This window comes from Eulemur rufifrons, chromosome 7, assembly GCF_041146395.1.
Source record: "Eulemur rufifrons isolate Redbay chromosome 7, OSU_ERuf_1, whole genome shotgun sequence".
NCBI lineage: Eukaryota > Metazoa > Chordata > Mammalia > Primates > Lemuridae > Eulemur > Eulemur rufifrons.
This window is the reverse complement of record NC_090989.1, coordinates 216,369,884-216,393,829: the sequence shown is the minus strand read 5'-3', so window position 1 is coordinate 216,393,829 and position 23,946 is coordinate 216,369,884. Positions and strand designations below refer to the sequence as shown.

Below are 23,946 nucleotides of genomic sequence, written 5' to 3'. Positions count from 1 at the left end.
TTCTGAATTGTAAATAGATGTCATCATATCAATTTGTCCTAATTGGGAGCAACTTGAGGGCAGGATCTGTGTTTTAGTCATCTGTGTGAGCCCAAAACCTAGTATCGTTTAGTGCGCCTAGCAAATGGGTGCTTAATAAATGTTTAAAAAACGAATGAAAGGGGAACATGGGCTTAGGGCCTCCGCAACGCTTAAGCCACATCATTGCTAAACATCCTTCTTGCCTATCTATGTCCCTCTGACACTATCTCAAACTTGGGAGAACATCAAAATCACAGTGTGGGTACAGGAGGCATCGAGAAGAACTGTTAAAAACACACAGCACGGGTCCCCTTGTGCTGAATTCTGATCAGGTAGATCTGGAGTGGGGCCCAGGTGCCTGTGTTTAGAACAAGCTCTCCAGATGAGTGCAGTACTCACCAACATTTAAGAATCATGGCTCCATGACGCATTAATTAATAGTAGAAATCCCTATTTCCCGTGAGGTAGAGGAAATCATTTCTGTGGATCTGCTTGAGAAACCCATTTCAAGAGAAATGATTCAACTGGACACAGACGGACAGTCTTGGATTTCAGAAGAAAACTATTTAAATAGATAAATGGAACTAAAAATATACAATGAATATTTAGAACTCAAAATTTCTCTGGATTTCACTGAAGTAAATTACAGAAAAGTGTCAAAGATATTTCTGTAAATGCAAGGAATAGCACGTCCTGCTTGGGAACACAAGCGCACTCGTGTCCATGACCCACAGCACCGGAGAGGCTGAGGACAGGGTTCCTCCTGACCACATCTCTGGGGCCAGCTCCCCCTGGACTTTTCAGGACTTTTCCAAGGCATGCAATGGGCAATACTGATTCCACGGAAATACCGACATAAGCAATTTTTCAATTTCCCTTTCCTTTCTTTGACTTATTCCCTCTCCTTTCTTTGACTTATTCCCTCTTTCTGTGCTACCCAGGGCTTGTCCCCTCACACGCAGACATACCTGTTATACTTGAGGGGAAGTTGGGGGGGGGAGTGAGGCCGACATCGTCCCACCATTTTTAGTGGAATTGACGAAGATCATCAGTGCCCGCCAGTCATTCGAACTCTTCTAATATTGCTGCTACCTAAACATGCCACTCTACACACTAGTTTTAAAATAACCATTGGATCTTGGAAGTGACTTAAACCCAAGAGGAAATTTTATATATAATTACCCCGAATGCCTGCCATCTCTAGAATTACAGTGACTCTAGAGAAACGCTAATCAAACTGCGTTACATGAAATATTTTTAGGCATGCAATTTAATTCAGGTTGACACATCTGAAAGAACGTTGTCTCCTCAGGATGCCGTAAGACACATAAAGCTTTCTGGTAAAGAGGCAGGAGACCAAGGGTACTGAGCCCAACTCCACTACTAACTAGCTGTGGGACCGCGATCCAGACACTCCTGTCTTCTCAGCCGCAGATTCTTCCATCTCTAAAATAGTGAGATGATCACTAAGATTCTTTTCAGCTTTGATGCTCTAGAACAAGTCTACAAAAGAAGACAGGTATAGAATAGGGATCCCAAGAGGACTTGCTTTTCGGAAGAGGACCTATACATTTTTCACTTAAAAAAGAAAAACAAAGGAATGGCTTTCTAAGTGTGAAATTCCAGGCATGGCTGCACTCAAGACTTGGAGGTGAACCTCTAGGGTCCCCTCCAATCATACCACTGAAAAGCCCCCTTGGCTGGGGACTCTCTCCTGAGGTTTGTTTGATTAATGCTTAAGAAATACTGAGACATCAGAATACAGTAACCAAGTATGGGTGAATGAATAATCTGTCATTTGAAGGTGGAAAATTTTCTCTGAGTTATAAATAATGCAAAGGTAAATGCTTTGACAGGGACAAGCAACTGCTACCTTTTACAATATCACTTCCAGCCACTGAGGCTTGCAGAGAATACCCATCTCGTGGATATGCTTGCTCAAGACAGAAAATAAAAACTACCTAGGTAAGGTGTAAGATACACCATGACCCTTCGTGGCAGAGACGTGGAATCCAGACTTAGCGGGAAGCGGGGATTTAGCAGTGTTGTTGTTATTGACAGACTCTGGGGCTGACCAAGCTGTTTAGCAGGGCAGAGGCAGGGATCGATAGCTGCATCTGCAAGACGCTGCAGGTCCTGCTGATTTCTCAGAAGCTGTGCTCTGCGAAAGAAAGGTCAGTGCTATGGGCAATCAGATGGCCCTTGAGGCCGCGGGAGAGTTAAGGTATTGATGACTCTGAGCACAAAAATGCAGACTGACCTCAAGGACAGGGCAGCCAGTTAGAGAACCAAGTGTTCTCTAAAGACAGCCAAAGAGGAGGAAAAGGGAAAGGGAAGGGCAAGTGGAACAGTCCACGTGCATGGACATGTCAAAGACTCGAAGGTGAGGATTCCTTGGAGGAGGGGAGGGTGTCATGGACAAGAAAGTGAACCACGATGTTCTTACAAAGAAGTCATTGTTCCAGTGGCTTCTTTTCTCTCTTTCATAGTCAGCTCGACCTTCTGGCTATACAATGCAAAGTTACTTAGAGAGGACCACAAATAACCCAGTATCCAAAGAGTTCTTCAATTCCTAGGGCAAATCTCTGTTGATTATCTTCTAAGAGCTGTAAGGTAGACCATCCCCTTTATAAAAGTTAGAAAGGGCACAGTAAGGATTTCTGATGAGGGGTAAGATTATTAGGTGATCTTTAGGGATTTTCTTCCTTTGTGATCTGTAAAATCTGAAGCAATGTATTCATTCTAGATTAATTGATTTTGAGACAGGTACGATTAGGATTAAAGAATTTCTCAAGCTCTCTTCTAAAATTATAAAAAGTGCAACTACTCATCCTAATTAAACTCCACCCACACACCCAAAAGCAATCTGAACTACATGGAATTATTCTTGTTTCAAAATACTTTGAAATTATATATTTTTTAAATGTATAATTATGCAAAGACTTCTCTTTCAATCCTTGGTATCACCAAAACGTTTTACCAGCATACAAAACTAAGAATTATGAAATGAAATATTTCTGTATTTTCCACTTGGATGAACCAATGATAATATCTTATGTTGGAATAGCTCCCCAGAGTATACGAAGCAAATCCATAGCTTTTACCCCAGTTGACCCTCACAATCGTGCTGAAAGGTGAGTCGAGGAGGCTGCATATAGGAAAGCATTTCCTAGAGCGTGTTCCAGCTCATACTCACAAAAAATTTGGAAGACCACTGAGTTTAACAATGTTTAAACACACGTCCATAACACCGGCCCTCTCAGATGCTTCATACTAGTTCATTATAAATCTCTGTGTGTTTGAGGTCAGTGTGGGTGGGTAGGGGCTTCACAAACTTATTTGATCATAAAATCCTTTTTCCATTGCACATCTTATGGAACACATGTTGGGATTGTCTATGCTATATTCGACAATATTTGACAAATGTTTACTGAACATTAATGTGTCAGACACTATTCTAGGTGTTAACAAAACAGATGAAAACCTCTGTTTTTATGTAGCTTATATCATAATGAAGAACAAGAAACTAAACTAAATAAATAAATAAAACGTGTAATATATCATGCAGGAATAAACGTTAACAAAAAAATAACAAGGAAGGATAATAGTTTGTGCATATGTATTTATGAGTCTGTGCATTGGGAGACAGGCAATTATTTTTGATAAGGTGGCCAAAGACGACTCCCTAGGGTGCTAGCTAAGTAAGGCCCCAAAGGAAGTGAGGGAGGGAATCATCACACATTTGGAGATCTGGAAGAGAAGCATTCTGAGCAAAGGATTCCGCAAAGACCACAAGGTGGGAGTATATCAGAGAAAAGGATCCAAAATTTGATTAAAATGAGGCCCTGTTTTTATTTCCATTGTAAACGTTCCTCAGTTTTTTAAGAAAGAAGTCTATCATTTTTGTAAAGCTAAGCATGTTTTAAGTACACATAATTCATAGTCTTGTACTTCACTGTGAGGAATCAAAGAGGCCTTCGTTTGTGGTCCTCAGATCCCTGGAAATCCCTGCGACACTTTCAGGGGGTCTTGCACAGTCAAGTCTATTTTCATGAAAATTAGAAAACATTGTCTTTTTTGCTGTGTAGACACTTGCACTGATGGTTTTTCACTGTGTAGACATTGTCCAAAAGCACAATGGTGAGTAAAACTGCCAGAGCTTTAGCAAAGATCAAGGCAGTGGCACCAAATTATACCAGGAGTCGCTGTATTCTCCATAGCCATGACCTCACAGGACCAAAATTGCCAGTTTCACTTGAGAATTCCTTGATGAAACAGTAAAAATTACTAATTTAATGAAATCTCAAACCTCAAGTACACAAGTCTTTGTTAATACTCTGAGGTAAAATGGAAAGTATGCATACAACATTTTTTTTTTTTTGGCATTCTGAAAATCAACAGTTGTCTAGAAGTAAAAGCAACTGTGAGATTATTTGAGTTGTGAGCTGAACTAGCTGTTGCTCACTAAGTTTTTTAGTTTTGGAAAATATACTTTTTTAAATAAAATGTTATTTTGTTAACACAAAATGGGTTTATGTTATTTTTAATGAATTAGTAAATAAATATTCAAATTTTTTTCCATTTTCACTTCTAAAATGGTAAATATTGATAAACATTAACATATATAAATAGAAGCTTTTGGGCATCCTCATTAATTTTTTTTTTTTTTTTTTTTTGAGACAGAGTCTCACTCTGTTGCCCAGGCTAGAGTGCTGTGCCATCAGCCTAGCTCATAGCAACCTCAAACTCCTGGGCTCAAGCAATCCTCCTGCCTCAGCCTCCCGAGTAGCTGTGACTACAGCCATGCACCACTATGCCTGGCTAAAGTTTTCCATATATTTTTAGTTGTCCAGCTAATTTATTTCTATTTTTAGTAGAGACGGGGTATCACTCTTGCTCAGGTTGGTCTTGAACTCCTGAGCTCAAACGATCCACCCACCTCAGCCTCCCAGAGTGCTAGGATTACAGGCAGGAGCCACCGCGCCTGGCCCCTCATTAATTTTTAAGAGTGTAAAGGGGTCCTGAAACCAAGAAGGTTGAGAAGCACTGAACTAATAAAATAGCAAGAATGTCACGCTTGGGCTTGTGTTTGAGTATATATGAGTAGGTTTTATGTATGTATCTATTTTCTCAATTAAGGTGAAATTCACATAAGATAAAATTAACCATTGAACAATTCACTGGCATTTAGTACACTCATGGTGTTGGGCACCCACCACTCTGTCTAGTTCTCAAACATTTTCATCACCCCAGAAGGGCATTCTGTACACATTAAGCAGTTATTCCCCATTGCCTCTGGCAGCCACCCATCCACAATCTGTCTCTACAGAGTTACCTGTTCTGGGCATCTCATATAAATGGAATCATACAATATGGGACCTTTTGTGACTGGCTTCCTTCATTTAATATAATAGTTTTCAAGGTTCAATTCATTGTAGCATGTATCAGTACTTCATTCCGTACCATTTATTTTTAATTTTTTCATGATCATCTATATTTTTTCTTTTTTTTGAGACAGGGTCTCACTATGTTGCCCAGGCTGGTTGCAAACTCCTGGCCTCAAGCAATCCTCCCATCTCAGCCTCCCAAAGTGCTGGCGTTACAGGCATGATCCACCAACGCCTAGGCTATCATCTATTCTTTAAGGGTAAATAGATGATCTCTGATTAGAAAATATCTCTCCAACCTAATGTGGATACACAAGTATATGTTTATAAGATAATATTTATCTCAAAGCATATACAGTATATTACAGACTTCAACTGTGCACAGAATTATTTCTGTCTACAGTGTGAGTTTGCAAAAAACTAAGAGGCAACTCCCCCAAATACTGAGGTGACTATTAACCTGATGCATGATGATTATAATCACCATTCTCATCACCGAGTATATAAAGTGCTTAATTGTAAATGGTAGGAAATATTATTCATTTTGTAACATTTCCTAACAAAATATGTGTTTGCACATGTAGGTAATTTTTGTTTACTTCAGGTTGTTGATTTAGAGGAAATGAGCAATTTGGTACAGCGGGGAGGGGGATAATTTTGAGGCAGGAGGCCCACCTCAGAGCCCAGATCTGCTCCTTATCAGGTGTAATACTTTTAACAACTCACTTCCTCTTTAAGGCCTCAATTTTCTCACTTTGAATGAGGGGTTTTCCTCTCCAAGCTTTTGTACACATGGCTCCATTGATCAAGAATCACTCATGGCCGGGCGTGGTGGCTCACGCCTGTAATCCTAGCACTCTGGGAGGCCGAGGTGGGCGGATCGTTTGAGCTCAGGAGTTCGAGACCAGCCTGAGCAAGAGCGAGACCCCACCTCTACTAAAAAAAATAGAAAAAAATTATATGGACAGCTAAAAATATATATAGAAAAAATTAGCCGGGCATGGTGGCGCATGCCTGTAGTCCCAGCTACTCGGGAGGCTGAGACAGGAGGATCGCTTGAGCTCAGGAGTTTGAGGTTGCTGTGAGCTAGGCTGACGCCACGGCACTCACTCTAGCCTGGGCAACAGAGTGAGACTCTGTCTCAAAAAAAAAAAAAAGAATCACTCACATACCATCTTCATGATTTTTTTCCCTGTCCATAGATCACTTCAATTGTTTGCTTACATTTTAATTGACTCACTTTTACCTATAAGCAAAATTATTTCAAAAAACTGCATTATCACTACTAAATATAGAAAGCCGGTGTCACTTACAAATAGAAAAAAATTAATGAACCACCTCAAGTCATTCAATGATCCACCTTACTTCCTACAATACAAAACATCCCACCTTTTGGATATACTGTTCAGCCCTGGACAACCATTTTCATGAATTGATAGGCCGAGGCTCTGATTACTTCTAAAAGATAAGATTCATTACTCATTCTCTCTTCCTTGGAAAAGCTAGCAGAAATATTTACAGCCTTGGGTACCACACTAACCACATAGTGTTTAGCAAAGATTTGAGATAACAGATAAGTGACATTCTCAGCTTGGTGGTTGTTTCAAATATGAGAACCCAGAGATGGGTCTCTCTAAGAGAAATTGTGGCTAGTTTTTACAAGAGGCGAGAAATTTAAAGGCCTACTTTCTGTGTTAATTTTGCTTTTATTTATTTATAAGGAAATCTTTTATTTATTTATTTATTTATTTATTTTGAGACAGAGTCTCACTCTGTTGCCCAGGCTAGAGTGCTGTGGCATCAGCCTAGCTCACAGCAACCTCAAACTCCTGGGCTCAAGCAATCCTCCTGCCTCAGCCTCCTGAGTAGCTGGGACTACAGACATGTGCCACGATGCCCCCCTAATTTTTTCTATATATTTTTGGTTGTCCAGATAATTTCTATTTTTTTTTAGTAGAGAGGGGGTCTCGCTCTTGCTCAGGCTGGTCTCGAACTGCTGAGCTCAAACGATCTGCCGGCCTCAGCCTCCCAGAGTGCTGGGATTACAGGCGTGAGCCACCGCGCCCGGCCTCTTTTTTTTATTTATTCAGAATATTATGGGGGTACAAACATTTTGGTTACATGTAACATAACTCTGGTTGTCTATTGACTCTAATACTGGTAGTTTGGGGATCCCCAATATAGTTTTCAGGGGTTCAGATACCAAAGTAGCAGAAATTATCATCATTATCATCATTAAAGCACCCACTCGAATATCTTTATTATGTACCAAACACAGTTCTAAGAGAGTTACAGATACTATTCAATTTAATCTTCAAAATCTCCTATAAGGAGGATTCTATCATTATTCCCAATTTGTATACAAAGAAACTAAAGCACAGAGATGGCAGAGAATTTCCCCAGGCAGTCTTACTCCATAAATGCTTCCTGGTAACCTAAAGGGATTCACCCAACTTCCTCAAATTCCTAACTTGGGTCACAGATGCAGCCTGAAGTCACCCTAAATGTGGCCATGAAAACAACTCCACTCAACCCTCATCTGAAGGTGTAAGAAACGACTAAATAACTACTGGAGATTGTCATTGATTAATAATGTTAAAAAGCTGTCCCCCAAATCTCATGTTTCTTAAAGTTTTATTTGATAATAGTCGCCACCCACTGATAAAACCATTAATAGAATGCAAGCGTGGTTCTGTCTAGTGTCCACTCGACAAGGTGAATTCTAGCTTTACAGCATTTAGTGGATTGCAATGTTATCCCTAATTATTAACTTTCCTTCCTGGAAAAGGATGATAATACGTTCCTGTGCGACGCCATGTGACTTGCAGTACCTGCCTATCCCACTCTGCTGCTATTGGGCTTGGCTATGTTCTTGCCTACTTTGGCTGATGAAGTATGAGTGGAAGTGACTTGTTCTAGTTCTGGGCAGAAGCTTTAAGTACCATTGCTGGATCCCGTCAACCCTCTTACTCTTTTCTTCTGCCACTAGAGCAGCATATCCCAGGCAGCTGCATTCCGGCAGGCACGCAGCAGGCACTTGGAGCCACAGCTGACCCTCAGCAACTTGTCACATGAGCAGGAAATAGCCTTTGTTGTTGAAAGCCACTGACCTCAGGGATTTTTGCTACCACAGCATAACCCAGTGAAAGCTGATTGCTACGGAGCAGTACCTAAAATGATTCAGAAAACCTCCACGATGCCTGCTGATCACCCCCAAACTACACGGTTCCACAAGCCACTCTTGGGAGCCTCATGGAGCTCACCACTGGGCTCCCCACCTTGTTAAGAGAAACGGAATTCTGTGGTCAGGGAAAAGGAATAGAAAAGTGCAAAGGGGCGGTAGGAAAGGAAGTACTAACAAAGAAAGCACACATCAGAGAAGCAGAGTGACTAAGCAAAAGCCATCAACAAGGGAAGAAAAGCATGAATAATAGAGGAACACCATAAATAACTAAGTATCACATAAAAACATGCACCACTAACAATAGGGAAGGTGAGGACAAGAAAACAGAAAGCAAATGGCCGTCCAGATGTCAAAAGAACTGCCAGAAAGATGACATCAAATAACAAGGAGAAAAATTTTAAATAATTTAGATAAAGAAAGAGAGAGCCCAAAAGGTGGTGAGGGGAACTGTGAGTGGGTTTGAGAGGGGAAAAAAAGTCTCCTTCAAGCATTAAGTTTCCTGTAGCAAGTCCTTGGGAAAGGGCCACTGGCGTGCTTTACTCCTGGGACAGTTTTCTAAAAGACTGCCAGTTCCTTCAGCTGTCGTCTCCCAGGCCCCCCCTAAAGCCTATCAATGTCCTTATCGCCCTCCTTTGCTGCCAGGCACGGTGAAGCCACACGGGCCTGTGTTTTGTATGGGCAAAGCATAAGAGATATGAAACCATTTTAACACATATTAGAAACATGTGTTATGCAGGGCCTGCTATGGGTAATTAGAACCAATGGCTGTCTGTGTGGCATGACTGTAGAAAGATCCTTTTCTCCTCCCAGACCAATTCTCTCACCTGAAACACGATAGCTGCAGATTTGCTGCTTTGGCTTTGATTTTAACATTCTAGAAGACACGCGGCATAGCAGGCCTCTCACCGCAGTGTGATTGCAGCGAGGCAACACCTCTGGAGGGGTGTTCCATTTCCACTGGGGGGCACTTTCTCCCAGCTGTGCAGCCCCCTCAGATTCTAACGCATTTTAAAGGGGGCATGAGTGGTACCCTCTGCCTCCCAGCGAACTGATGCTCTGGAACTTCACTACTCAAACCAGAGGGGTCTGGGGGCATCCCCGTCACTGAGAGCTTGTTAGAAGTGCAGAATCCCAGGCCCCACCCCAAACTGCACTGAATCAGAGTCTGCATTTCACCAAGACCCCCATGCCTCCTACACACATGGAAGTTTAAGCAGTGCTGCTAGAATGACCACCCTTCCTGAAATAAGTGGGTTATGTCCCTGCGGTGTGTTGAAATAGAAATACAAGCTAAGATTCTCAAGTTTATCATACTAGAAATTTATTAATAGCTCCAACATTATTAGTTGTATGCCCTAAAGCGTGTTACTTGACTTCACTAAGCCTCAGTTTCCCCTGCTGTAAACTGGTATAATAATGCCTGTGTCAGAGGAGTGCAATGAAGGCCAAATAAAATAACATATGTAGCTGCAGAGAAATACTGATCGATGACAACTCCCTGGTGTGCTGACTGAGAGCAGGTTTTACTGAGGCAGGACTGGTAGGGACAAGAAGCAACATGAAGATGTTCTAAAACATGAGGGCAGGAAAGAAGACCTGGCAAGGGATATTGGGCATGGCAAAACACTAGCTTGATCTGATTGTGCCTACCTGGCCCTCTATGCTTCCTGCTCAGTGTCTTTAAATTAAAGCAAAATTGGATTGAGAAAGGAGTTGCACAGGTAAGAGTTGCAGCACACAAGGATTTACTTCCAGAGCCTCCTGCCCACAGCATGCTAATTATTTAGCAGATGTGCATGATTTAACAACTATGCAGCTAGGTCTCTCAGAGTCAGTGATTTCCACTCTTACCCAGCACTTACAAGAAAATATCACCCCAAGTATATTTCCCTTGGCATGTATTAAAGCTTCCCAACACCACGTCTATAAAGGAATTACCGTACTGTGTACAAATCATCCTGTTAGACAAGACAATAGACTCCTTAAAAAAAAAAATCATGTTAGGCTTTTAGAACAACTATCAACCTAAAATTTTCACCAGTGCAGAATTTCAAGTCCAGACTAACCTTGAGTTCCGTGTCCCTAAATTTTCTTTCAATTATGTTTGGATGTTGCCCTTTTTTCACCAGAGTGAATTAATAAAGCTCTTAAGAAAGATTGGAAAACACAGGGAACTCAGGACCTCTACCCTCAGACCAACATATCTGATTTATCTTCATCTTTGTGCGTAGTGAATTTAGCAATCATGTGGCCTCTGTCATGCTATGGCTACAAGAAAGGTTGGTCTGGAGATGTATGTGTTTCTCAGAGCAGGTTTTGAAACAGAAGCATTCAGATTAAGCAACATTAAACAGCACTAAATTAAAATTACTCCGATTGCATCCATGTGGGATGCATTTAGGCTTTGGGGCAGTTAGTGAGTATGATCCAAATGGAGAAACGGTTGAGGAGAGGGGTCGGAGGAGAAAGAGAGAGAGAATGTGATGGAATCACAGCTGCTCTGTAGCAGGGAAAAACTCATGTTATAGGCAATTAAACTTCTTTCCCTACATTACACAGAACTCTCAGCTGAATCGATGAAAGTGACATCCAGTCACCTGTTGCCCCATTACAGGTATGTCAGTTGATGCCCATGGGCCCTCCAGAGACCCTGCCTCTCAGCCACCTCCTTCCCACTGCAGATGACACTTGGTCTCCAGGGCCTGTGGAGCTCAGCATGTTTCCACCAATGACACATTCATTAATCTCGCTCTTGCAGACTGTACATCAGAGTCCATCACATGAAACTCCAAAGCTCGACAGGCTTGTTTTCCTGTGCCGAAGGAAATTCAGCTTCAGCACGTCTCCTCCAGGAAAAATGCCCCATGTTTTTGCTCAACCATTTTCCTGTATGCAGATGAATTCATACCGCCAAACTCTCAATGAGACCTTCAAACTATCTTTTGAAAATATCAATCAATTTTTTTGTTCCTTTTTGCTTAGGAATCAGAAGACACAGAATTTATGCCTTACTCTGCCATTTACGGGTTCTGTGTCCTTGGGCAAGGCTGGATTTAACCTCTCTGGCCTTTTTCTTCTCATCTGTGACATAAATATAATAACATGTGCCCTACCCGAGGTTGTTTAAACAAGATCATGCAGGTGACTGCAGTTATGAAGTGCAATAGTGCATTCTGAGTTACTTCACCAAGCATAAGAGCAATTAGCTTTACTGCTCCCAGTCCTTTTGAAATACTTGAGAGAGGAAGTAAAAAGAAAAAGAAGAAGTAGTCTCTCTATTTAGAATCTACCTCATGATCTCATTAACAGAGCTGTAGCTGCCGCAGCCTAGTGTGTTATGACCATCTTAATTTAGCAGCCAGGCAGCTTCAGATTATTTGCTCAGATCCGTGATTTACAAAATCAGCACAGTCCTCTCCCTGAGATACTGTACAGTCTCTCAAATTTCTCAGGAGCACAGATCCAGGTTTCAAGAAACCTGAAATCTCTCTTTGGCTCTGTCACAATGTCCTATGGGACTAGTTTACCTCTCCGAACCTCTCTGAGTCTTGAAACCTGAGATATTTCATCCAGAAATCAATTTGGAAATATTTATCAAGAAGCATAAGAATATTAACATCTTTTGTCTCAGTAATTACATATTTGGAAAGCTATTTTAATGACATAATCTTAAACAGGACAAAGTCTTTTATGTACAAAAATTGGTTATGATGGTGTAATTAACAATAGCAAAAAAGAGGGCAATCAAAATATTTAACCATAATGTATCTTTTTTCTTTTTTTTTCTTTTTTTTTCTTTTTTATTGTTTTTTTTCTTCACCCGCCCCCCATAATGTATCTTGTTAAACTGTGTTCTATTAGTGAAGATGTTGATTCTGAATACTGTGAAATAACATAGTAACATATTTAATAAATAATGGTAGGTAAAATAAAAATCAGGGTACCAAAATATATGGCTATCTTATTTTAAATCTTACACACACGGAAGAAAGACTAAGAAAACTACTTGCCAAAATATTACAAACAGTCATGCTTCAATGAAAGTGGGTCATTTTTATATTTAGTTTTTATTTTTATTATTTATGGGTAATTTTTTAGCTTTCCTCTATTTTCCAGATTTGCTTTAAGGCTTACTTATTATTTTATAAAGAAAGCAAACCTGAGACATAATACGAGGAGGCTGAAATAGACAAAGTCTAAAATCATCTGTCCCAATGTTAAAGATCTATGACGTTATAATAGTTTCAAACATAAGGGTGTGAGATGCTATAATTGTTAAAATTGCTAACAGTTACGCATCAAGAAATCATAAATAAAAGACGAAGGCCATAGGATGCTGTATTTAAACATGTGGAATCCTGGTGGCTCCTGTCTGCACCATCCCTGAAACGATGGGTCAGGGATCTCCAGGGTGACACAGCGATCAGGGTGGCTGAGCATAAATCTGCTGAGAGCAGAAGTCCCACAAATGGGCCAAGAGTAGTAAGTGTTTACAGGATTCATCAAAGTAGTCTGCGTAAATGCTAGCTATGAAAACTTTTGTGTGTGAATTGATTTTTACAGAGATGTCATGCTTGGTCAGAAGGCTGTTTTGGCATGAAATAATTCCATGGAAGTGAGAAATACATGCTTTCCCCCATAAGGCTCAAAGTGATCTTATGTTTAGGAGGGATAATGAATTTTTCAAAATGTTTTAAAAGCCAGTTCTGGGATGGCATTTTGATCTATATCCACCACGTTGAACTTATTCTGGATTTGCTGGAGACTGGAGCCAAGAGTAGAAATGCTTCAGGCCACAGTCCAGGCGTATCAGCCAAATGGCAAGTGCGCCTGCAGTCAGAGCCACAGAGACTGCTTTGCTTTGTGCTCCGCTTTATTTTAAGGTCTTAAAAAGAAGATTCACAATGAAATAATATAAGAAATACTCAGCTAGAGAATAAAATGTCTCCGTCTTATTTATCTTTTACTATGATCTGTATACATTTCCTAAGACCATGTTTGCAATTTGCCCACAATCTAAAAACAGACAGGAAAAAAATTATCTCAATGTTCTTGGTGAACACTCAAAACATGAATCAAAGTTTAGGTTTGTATAAATCCACAAGGATCAGTTAGTTGAAAGACTGCCCTCCTTTCCCTGCAAGAATCCAACCTTCCAAAAGAAAGTAGCTCTGGAAATCTGAAAGTATATTGTAGCCCACGAAGGGTGAGAGAATCCTACCCTGTATTTCGACCAGGAGATGTTGCATGCAAACCAACGCAGCTTGCTAAAGGCCAGGGAAGAGGTGGAAGTGTACAGAATCAAGAATGGGGGACAGGAAAGGACTTGCCCCCTTGTCTCTTTGGAGAGGAGCCAAGGGACACTGCCTTTCTGGGGGAACAGCCAGACACACGTCCTGTCCTGTCAGACACACCCGTGGTGGGGAGCAGCTGATCTGTCCACCTGCCATGACATTTCTGTCCTCTTAGAGCCAGATGCTGGTCTGGCCAGCACTGCCGCTAGTTACAGAAAATGTGTATGAGGCATGCAGAGAGGAGCAGCATGCTTCTACATTCATGAGGAACTTCTGCTTTTGCGCTTCCTGGAGAGCAAGAGGCCAGCATGCATGTTTCTCTTTTTGCACCCTTTCATTAATTTTTTTGCAGGAAAAAAATTGGACCTTATTGAATGGATGGACTTCCTTTAAAAAAAGAAAAGCCATTCACTCTAAAAGTCCTATTTTTTTCAACTGAAGGAAAGAGATGGTTCCCATAAATGGGAATTCTTCCAGAAAAATCTTTCTAAAAATTAGAAGGCCATAAGCAGTCTGACTCTCCTTCTTCGGCTCTTCTCAGGGGCCTTATTTGACATGGCTGTGGTCATTACCGTGGCTTCTCTGGAGTTCAGAACCAGATTTAGTTCCTGACTGAGGCTGGGTGTGGGGACAGGGCTGCTCACATCTTGCACAAGCCGAGGGCCTATTTGTGCCTCCCAACATCCGGCTTACATTGGTTGCACGATCGCCTTCTGTCCTGACTCATGGTCACTTGTTATAAACCGTGACGTTTCACGTATCTGGCTTCACTCAGGGACAAGAGGCTTTGCCAGACAACCGAAGCTTATCCTCCATGTGACAATGACTTTTCTAGTTTTTTTCCTATTTTAATTATCTGAGTGGGAAGTTTTTCTGAAATCACTCATGCACTACATCTTTCTTATTAAACAGGACACTAAGCTTAAATCACCTTTTTCCCCTGATTATTCAGGGTCATTACTATGAACATCAGGTATGTACTTCACCTCAGTGATGTTATGCCTTCCGGAGGCTGTGCAGGCATTTAAGACTTTACCTGACACCAGATGGAACGGTACTTGTTGGGGGCCTGGGTCTGCTTCTTATAAGTCCTGTTTGGTTTTGTTTTTGTTCGTGCAATTCCCCCATCCTAAGTTATGAGTGATTGTAGCCTCTGGCAACCCTCTCTTTCCATCACCCCCTTCTGAGAAAACCAAGTTTCTGAATATTGTGGTAAAGCGGATGTTAAATAATAACATTGATGATGGTAGCTAATGTTTGTGTGTCTTTGCTGGGCCCCTGGCATTGCTCTAAATGGTTTACAGGTATCATCTCACAAATAGCTTCAGAGATAGAGCTTGGGGAATTTTCCTGTGAGAAAAGAACCAATTTTAATGATGGATTTTCAATAGTCAATTTTAGCTACGTTTGCCTAACTCTCAGTTTTCCTATGACTTTGGGGCGGCTGATGTTGCCAGAGAAGTGAACTCAGATATAAGAACTGTTGCACTTACAACTCATCAGATCCTGACTTTTGGAAAGATTTTCTTCTATGCCGCACTACTTCTCAGACTTGCTTCCCCCTGAATCCTTTCATCTCTCTTTCCTCCTATTTCCCTTCCAATTCTGCCTCTACCTTCCTTCTTTCCTCCGTCCTCCTTTTCCTTCACTCCGACATAGCCAACAGTTTTCTGGGGCATCACTAAACCAACAGATTCAAGAGCCACATTGGGCTTGGTACAACCAAGAGCCCAGAGCTGTGTTCTAATCCGGCCTTTCTTCCTAGCTGTGTGGCCACCTTCCAATCAATCAAAGTAATCCTTAAGGCAACCAACAAGAGACTGGCAAGTTTCTTCTTTGCTAAAGAAATCAGCAAGACCAGAAGTTGTGCTAACAACTTTAATAGCACATAGGGGACATTTAAACTCTTTTTGAAATGCATTCTCATTATTAAAAATTCACCAGGTGCCCACGATATATCTAGTCACTCTAAAAGCTGGTACACAGCTGGTACCCTATTCTCCAAATAGTTTTGTTGGTCATTTCTTTTTCTTTCAAAAGAGTATACAGTGAGAAAAAAATCTCAATATTTATTCACACCACAGGCGGCCTAATGCCATATTTTTCTCATAGCAAGTTTTCTATAACATTAGTTGACTACTTTGTTGTCTGAGGGCTTTTAATATAAAACAGGCAACATGGAGGAATGAACTTCTCTTGGGTCAAAGTGAACGGTGGGTGTGCAATCTCATTAACTTACCACTCAACCCTCCTATAAACCTGTCAGGTTGTTTGCTTTTGATTTAAGGAGAATGAGATGTTCCAGAAGATCTTGTGGGAAGAGGGACTTATGGTCTGAGAGGGAGGGTCCTGCCACTGGGTGGAGTCAGGTGATCTGGGAGCAAACTCCGGCTCTGCTCTTTACTGGCTATGCAACCTTGGGCAAACCTCATTAAGCCTCAGTTTCCTCAACTGCAAAAAGAGACTAATCCCTACCTTATGAGACCATTGTGGGAATTATTGGAAAAAAATACATCTCTTAGAGCTGAGAGAGATATTCAAGAAATTCTAATTGAACTATAGGGAGTTAAGAATTGTCCCTGTTTCTCTGAAATGTAAATCAGGCTTCCTGGCTCTTGTCCACTGGTGGCCTCTCCCTATTTTTGTTACATGTGGATGGCGATCACGTCCTTGTCTCAGTACACGTATACCCGCAGCAGCCTTTTGAGGGGAGTGCTCTTGTTCTCATTTTACAGATGAGGAAATTGAGACTCAGGGAGGCTAAGATTGTGTGACTAGTACGTAAAAATGGAAGTCAGGATTTGAAACCAGGCATCTGCCCACACGATCACCCCCCATGCCATACTGCATTTAGGGGGCAGGAAGTAGGAAGGAGGACAAAAATCTTCCTAAGGTCCTCCCAGAGCCACAGCTCATGCTCTACAAAAATCTCCCAGGATCTAATTTAGGGCAGGGAGCTGCTGCCATGGGCTGCCTCACACACAGGCATGTGTGGTTACTGCTGCTCCCAGGAGGTCACCAATCATCAAGGGTGAGAACACAGAAAAGATTGGACTGTGCTGATGTCCGCTTTCAGCTACTTGTTTTGAAGCCCTCTCGCTAGATTCTCTATTACTGAAAAAGCTCATTCTCAAATGTGAGTAGATGAACCCTAACCAGACAAGACCTGTTGCCAAAATATGTTCAAGATCATTACACATCATTGTAAAATGTATTTAGTCTTGCCAGTGACCTAAAGGATAAGCCACTTATAATAAAAGACACATACAAGTTAAAATAAAAAAAAAAAATCATTAAAACAAGCATAACAAGATTAAAACTAAGACCAAACATCAGGAACTGCACCACATACTAGCGATACAATGATGGACAAATCACACAGACCCTGGTCTCCACTCTCACCAAACTGGTATTAATCAAAGAAATATGCCCGATAGAGATACAATGACAGGCGGAGATAAGTGAGGTAACAACATTACCAAAATTCCTGACTTGACTCCCGGAGTAAGGGGTGGAGAGGGCTCATTCAGAAGGGGCTTCTTTCCTCTGCTAGTCTGAAGAAGAAGTAGGAGTTATTTAAGCCAAAGAGAGCAGGAGGAGAAGCCAGAAGAAGTTGGCTAGCAGACCAGGCCACATCCCACGGTTGTGCTAAGAGTGCTGTCCATTCCCCTAGAGCAAGGGAAAGCGATTATGAGGTTTTAAGCAGGGTAGAGGGGAAGGTGTGAAAGATGCTTTCAAAATGATCTCCCTGGCAGCAGGATGAGAACACTTTTTGGAAACTGATTTGCCAGCCATTGGAGTCATCAGGGTGACTTAGTGAGTGATGCCTGGGATACAGTGGGTGGGGAAAGGATGAAGGGAAAGGAAGTTTCCAGTTGGAAAAACTGGATGAATGGTGCCATTGGCTAAGATGAGGAACTGCAGGAGAGAGTGGCTTGGGGACAAGTGGGGAGACCCGCCATTGTTCCAAATTCTGTGCTAAGGGATGTACATACATCATTTTGGCTTCATAACAAACCTGCAAAGTGAGCATCATTATTCCATTTTCCAGATTAAGAACGAAAGCTGTGTTGTCAGCTTAATTTTTCTAACCTAGACTTTGTGGGTCTGATTTTTCAGGGCAATCTAGAGCCCAATTAGCCTCATAAGAGCCCTCAAGAAGAAAGATTTCCTTTCCCTAGAAACCAAAGCCCAAAGTCACAGGGCTCAGAAAGAAATGGATTTGGGATAATGCCAGAGATTTTGAGTAGGCTACTTTGGTGCACCTGGCAGAGCAGCCACGAACAACTGTGTAAGATGTGCACTGCACAAATTCAGAGGGCATAATTCATACCAAAGTCCATAGGAAATGCTTCCTCCTGAATACATCAGCCCTTCCCCTCCCCAGGTCCCTTTCAAATAAGACCCCAAACTCCATGACTCTCCCATAACCTCCAGGGTTCAAGAAGAATTGATGGCCAAGACCACACCATGCCCTTGACCTCTCTTGGTTCCCTGATGTTCTTCCCTCTTCTGCAGCCCTCACCCAGACACAGGTATTCTGCCCTCATTCTTGTCTCTGCTCAGGTAGCACTCTAGGGAGGGGTGAGTGTCAGGAAGAATTATTCCTCTACCACGAAGCCTCCACTGCTTACAAGAGCTCCCCAGACTGGAACACCAAACCCAAAATGCTGGGAATATCTGCCCACATAAATGCTACATAGAAACAAACATGTTACACCAAAACGGTCAGCTTTTTACTTAGGTAACATAAAATATTCCCCAAGTCACTGACCAAAGGGTGGGCTTGCTCACATGATCATATGTCCTCTAAGACCCAAGGTGCTGTCTGAATGACAGTGAGCACTTCTTTTCTCTTGAGATAGACCAACTCACTAAAAACGTCTGGTTCTTCTCCGAAGGTCCTGGGACTGGAACAACCCGCAGCTGTTGGTCTCCACGCCTGGGCAGTGGGAAATGGAGCTGACCCAAGGCCCAAAGCAATCAGGGGCTCATTCCTCAGCAGGCCCTAAGGGGGTGGCCGCACATTCACAGAAGTGCTGTGGATTCCTGAGTTTCCTGCTCATAAGTGCTCTGGCGAGAGGCATAGTCTCAGGAGCACCTGCCCTCTCTCGCACTGGAACCAGAGCTGATCTCGTGGTCTCCCATCAGAATGAGCTCAGCTCCTGAAATGAAACACTCTGCCAGCTTCTCCATCATCCCTAGTCACTACAGCAGCCCTTTAAAAGCTACAATGCATTCACTTTAAAGATCTTTTTTTATTGGCATGCACAACTTTCTTCCCATGTAAGAAATCAAGAAGAATATATTCCTTCAGTTCTAATCAAGATGGTTATTCTGCAGACAAGCTGCAGTGTTTTTCTTTCTTTTTCTTAAATCCCATCTCCTGTGTCCTCTCTAATGCAGTTGTTCGTTTAGAGTTTTCAATGTGTTTCTTGTCCCCATGCCACATACCACAGAGTATAAGTTGACATTCAGGTCATCCAGAATTTTTCGTCTATAGAAGCCCATGTACTGACTAATACCCACTGCAGAAATGAGCTCTTCGTCTGCAGCTGTCACTGCTGAAGTAGCAGATGCATCCCCCAAACTGCAGTGGTGACTCTCTCTCCGCTTTCTCATTGAAAACGGCATTCCTGGGACATTGATGTGCCCTGTATCCTCCTGCATGTGGCAGCTGACCACCCTCCCCTCGACCCCCGCTGGCTCATCACCTACATCTTAGGGCATGTGGGCTGCAGTGAACCCCACCCCTGAGCAACTGTTTGAATTACATCAGCTGGTGGCATCTGGGCAGTGAGGGAGGATCAGCCATGAGTCTGAGTCCCCAGCTTGGGGACCCTGGCTTCCAGCCAGCCAGAGCTCCAGGGCTGTATGTATCTCCAGATGATTCCTCATTTACTTCATTTTTTCCCCAAAGTTCAAGGGAACTTGGACCTTTTACTGCCATGAGGTTGTCCTTGTCCTGAATACTTTTCCGAGCTGACCACTACAAAAGTGGAGGACATTTCCCAAATCACAGCCTAGGGCAGCAAGCCCTCAATCCCTAGCCTCCTTCAATTTCTCTTACCATAGAAATGATGTAACTAAGAATGGAAAGCATGACTAAGACTTAAGCACTGATCTGAGACTATAGGATTTGATTTCTGTCCCTATTCCAACTCTGAATGGGCAGGCAGAGGAAAAGCCGGGTGGGCATTTGCAGGAGAAAAAAGAAAATGTGTTTTCACTCTCATTTCTAGTTCTATTAGTGAGCATCCAGATCAGAAATATAGCTGGGTTCTCATGTTGGGCGAGTGAGCCCAGCTAAAAAGCATCACCCTCTGATTACCACCTCGACAAGCTGGGAGTCTTGCTCTCAGATGGCTCACTCCACCGTTCTTGTTTTAACAATCCTTGTGTTAATTCCATAGTTCTCATTCCGTATTTTTCAAGAAGTTGCCATTTCTGGAGACCATGCCTGGAAGGAGTAACTACCTCCCTTGCTGCCCCCCACCTCCAACTAAGGGTTTTACAAATGCACTGCAGCTCCCACGCCTGTCCTAACCAGGGAGAAGGCAGGCAGCTCACTTGAGAAGCATTTGAGCCAGAGGAGGGGGTGATACATCTGAGGTCACACTGGAGTTTACTTTTGCCATTCCTGATAAATACTGAGTATTCTCAGGAAGGAAGCGTAGGTGCCAGAAGGGGAGATTTAGGGAAAAGGAGGACGGGACTAAGCCAGTGAATCTGTCTCAATTTAAGGACTAGGAGGACCAACTAGAACGAAAAATAGAATTGAGAGAGTGATCTCCCAATTTCAATGGAAATGAGCCCCAAACTACCTGATAAAAATTCAAAACGCCCCCTTTCCTTCAAAGAGTTCTGTTCAACCTAAGGGCCTGGCCTAGAATGGGAGAGCTTCCTCGCTCTTCACGATGATAGGTAAATAATAAACGTTCCTAGTTAGAAAAAAAGGCACACAGTTTTTCCAACATTTTGATTATTGGAGATTCTATCTATGGCCAACAGCAATCCCATTTTGTAATTTTAAAGATCCTTTGGTCTATTGGAATTGGACAGCCCTAATGATAATGAAGTTATGTTAGGGCTTTGGAAGGGGCATTGACTATTTCAAACCATTAAAAGATATATATCATGCCTACAGACTACCAAAGCAATAAGTCAAATATGTAGGGAAAAATCTAGCAATTAGTCTTTCCTTTATGTATCATATACCTCAAATCTGTACTAACTTCTAATGAAAAACAGCTTAACCATAACAACTCCTGAGTTCTAATTCTAGTCTAATAAGGCTTAAGTAAAAACCAGCATGATAAATTTCTTCTCCTTAAAATGTTTTCCAAAGGATTAGCTGAATTTTAGAAAATCCTACCTTTTTATTATGAATAAACTTCTCACAAGTAAATGACATAATCAGTGACTTAATTTTTTTCTCCAGGGTAAAGGTTATCTATCCTCTAAAGCAAAGCAAAATGATATCTACTACTATATTTGAATGTTCCATATTAAGTAATAACTTTATTACCTAGAAATTGTAATTTATCAAGAGAAATATGACACCAAAAGTGACTAAAAGTGACCTTTGCGGTGGCTGGATGTGAAAGGCTAATCATGATTTCTAGCAAGACACCTATTCTCAGAAAAGATAAAAATTAACAGTAATTATTCTTCTGACTAACACAGGAAACTGATAACAGTATTTCAAACAATTGCTTCTTTTTCCTATCTTTTTTTTTTAATGATGTAGAGCAATTGCTTGTCTAATGAAGGGACTCGGTAAATAAATTACACATTACTTTCAGCTGATTACTCTGAAATAGGGAAATTTCCACCCCAACAATTGCTCTTCAGAAATGAGATAAGCCTCTTGCTCACATCAGACCCCACAGTCTAAATTTTTATTGCTAAAATATTGATAAAATAAATGTCATGGGAGTGGATCCCAGGTGCAGTCTAGAACTCCACATTCGCCATTAATCACCATGCTTTTCACACACATGCACAAACAAAGTTGTCAAAATTGACTTTCATTTTGGAACATTCCTCAACCATTACTGGGTAAAGAGTAGAGCGTGTGCTTATACTTTAAGAAATGCACAATATTTGAGTTTCTTTAATAAGTATTTTCATTCACATGTTCTATAATAAAGATAGTTGATCACAAACACTCTTAATTCTGAAATCTCCACAAACATTCAACTCCCTGAGAGACTTAAATTAAGGTAGAAAACAAAGTTCTTATATTAGCATTCATCAACTTTCATGGTCTTTTTAAAGATATTTACAGTTAGATCATCGTAAGGATCACACTTCCATCTACACTCTGAATGGTGGTTCGGCACCTTGGGACCCTCCCTCCCTGCACCCACTTTGTTGTTTGAGGATAAATGAGTTACAGTAATAACCCTGCAAATATCCTGCCTTGTGATTGAAATGTCGCCTTAATGTAGACTTTATATTTTGGCTTCTGTGAAGTTTTAAAGGTTAAAGGCACCATAAATTATGCATTTCCTTCTACGCCAGGCCCATAAAAGGTGCTTTTACTGTTCATTAAACATATTGTTTCTAAGTGGGCACTGGCTTTTTTTTTTTTTAAGTGCTGAAACAAAAACATTTCCATTATGTTTATGACTGGTATCCTGGAGAGCCAAAACAGTTTGGAATTAGGAAACTGCTAAAGTCTGTTGTTCCAGAATGTGTACCAACTGTGGACGTACACAGTGAAATTACCTACTCACTGTTTGGACGGTGAGACAGTAAAATATGGGCCAGCAGGCTGCTCTGCTCCTGGGAGAACAATAGTTTGGCAAACCCCACATCACCAGCAACAGTTAGGGCTTTCCTCTTCTGCCTCTGCCCCGATTTACAGATGTGAACAGGGATTGGAGAGACACACAATCCAGACAGACTGTCCCTAACTCCTGCGCCAGAGCAAGCTCTACCCGGTGGATGCCCCTGTAAACGGCACACTGGTACGTGTCCTTCCTAATCAGCACCTTGACTTTCTCACTTACGTTTTGTCACCTCCAGCTGAAGTACAGTCCTAAGGGACTCTTTTTTTTCCTTTTACACCTACATATACTGCATCTGCGAAGACTGAACTCCTTTTCTCAACGAGGACCACACCCATTCATTTCCTAGCCTTCAGGAGCAAACTGCAGATTTGGCTGGATCTGCCTCTCTCCAACCTCAGGCCAAAGGGACCAAAGCTGGACACAAGTGACCCAACTTCAGCCAGGCCACGGCCACCCCCAGCTCTGCACACTGTCTGGCTGTGGTGGAGGATTCTGGAGATGGACTGCCTGCCTGCTTTAAGAACCAGAGTTCCAGAGGTTCTTTCCAGGGGACAGCCCGCACACCTTGGCAACTAAGTAGCAAAGTTGTTTCTTCCTCCTCTGCTGCAACGCCCTTTCCTCTCCACCTCTCCATCAGCACACACGCGTTCGCACGCACGCACACAGCCTCACTCCCTCAACTTACCAGTTTAGATTTGGCGCGTTGCAAAAATTCTTCCATTTCGTTGCGAGGGATTTGGACCAGGGGTACCCGGAGGGGCACAGAGGAAGATCCCGGCCCGAGGGAGAGGAGCGGGCTCGCGGGAAAGGGCCCCTCTCGGGCGCAGCGACCGACCGCTCGCTCCTGCCGCTCGGAGGCGGCTGCGGCTGAGGCTGTGGTTGCGCCCTGGGCTGTCCAGGGCTCCCCGCCCCACCCCTCGCCCCGCCGCCCACTCCGGGCGCCCGACTCTGCCCTAATAAGGAAAGTGGGCGTGCCGCCCGGGAGCCCCAGGGAGCGCCCCGCACGCGCGCTGGCACACGCCTCGGGACCCGAGCGCGGGGGCGGGGGTGCAGGGATGGCGAGGGGCTCCTCCACCAATGGCAGGGCCCCGCTGCGCCTCCTGACGTGGCGCGCCGAAAGATGCCGCAACCATGGACAGCGCCCAGAAGTGCGAGCCAAGTGCAAGGGGCTGCGGCAGGGGGAGGCTCTGCCGCAGGCACCGACGCTGTCAGCGAGGGAAGGTGGGAAGAGGGAGACAGGTCCCAGGAAGGCCCCTCCTCGG

The 23,946-nt window shown here is 42.6% G+C and overlaps 1 protein-coding gene across 3 annotated transcripts in view; it reads right to left on the bottom strand.

Annotated features, from left to right (window-relative positions):
• PRUNE2 (prune homolog 2 with BCH domain) overlaps positions 1-23,556 on the bottom strand; it is a 255,114-nt gene extending 231,558 nt beyond the window's left edge. For all 3 annotated transcript variants that reach the window (XM_069474102.1, XM_069474103.1, XM_069474101.1), the window contains exon 1: positions 23,370-23,556. In XM_069474102.1, coding sequence (XP_069330203.1) covers positions 23,370-23,405 — 36 coding nt within the window. In that variant the 5' untranslated portion in view covers positions 23,406-23,556. The remainder of the gene's footprint in view (positions 1-23,369) is intronic.
• Between the last annotated feature and the right edge of the window lie 390 nt (positions 23,557-23,946).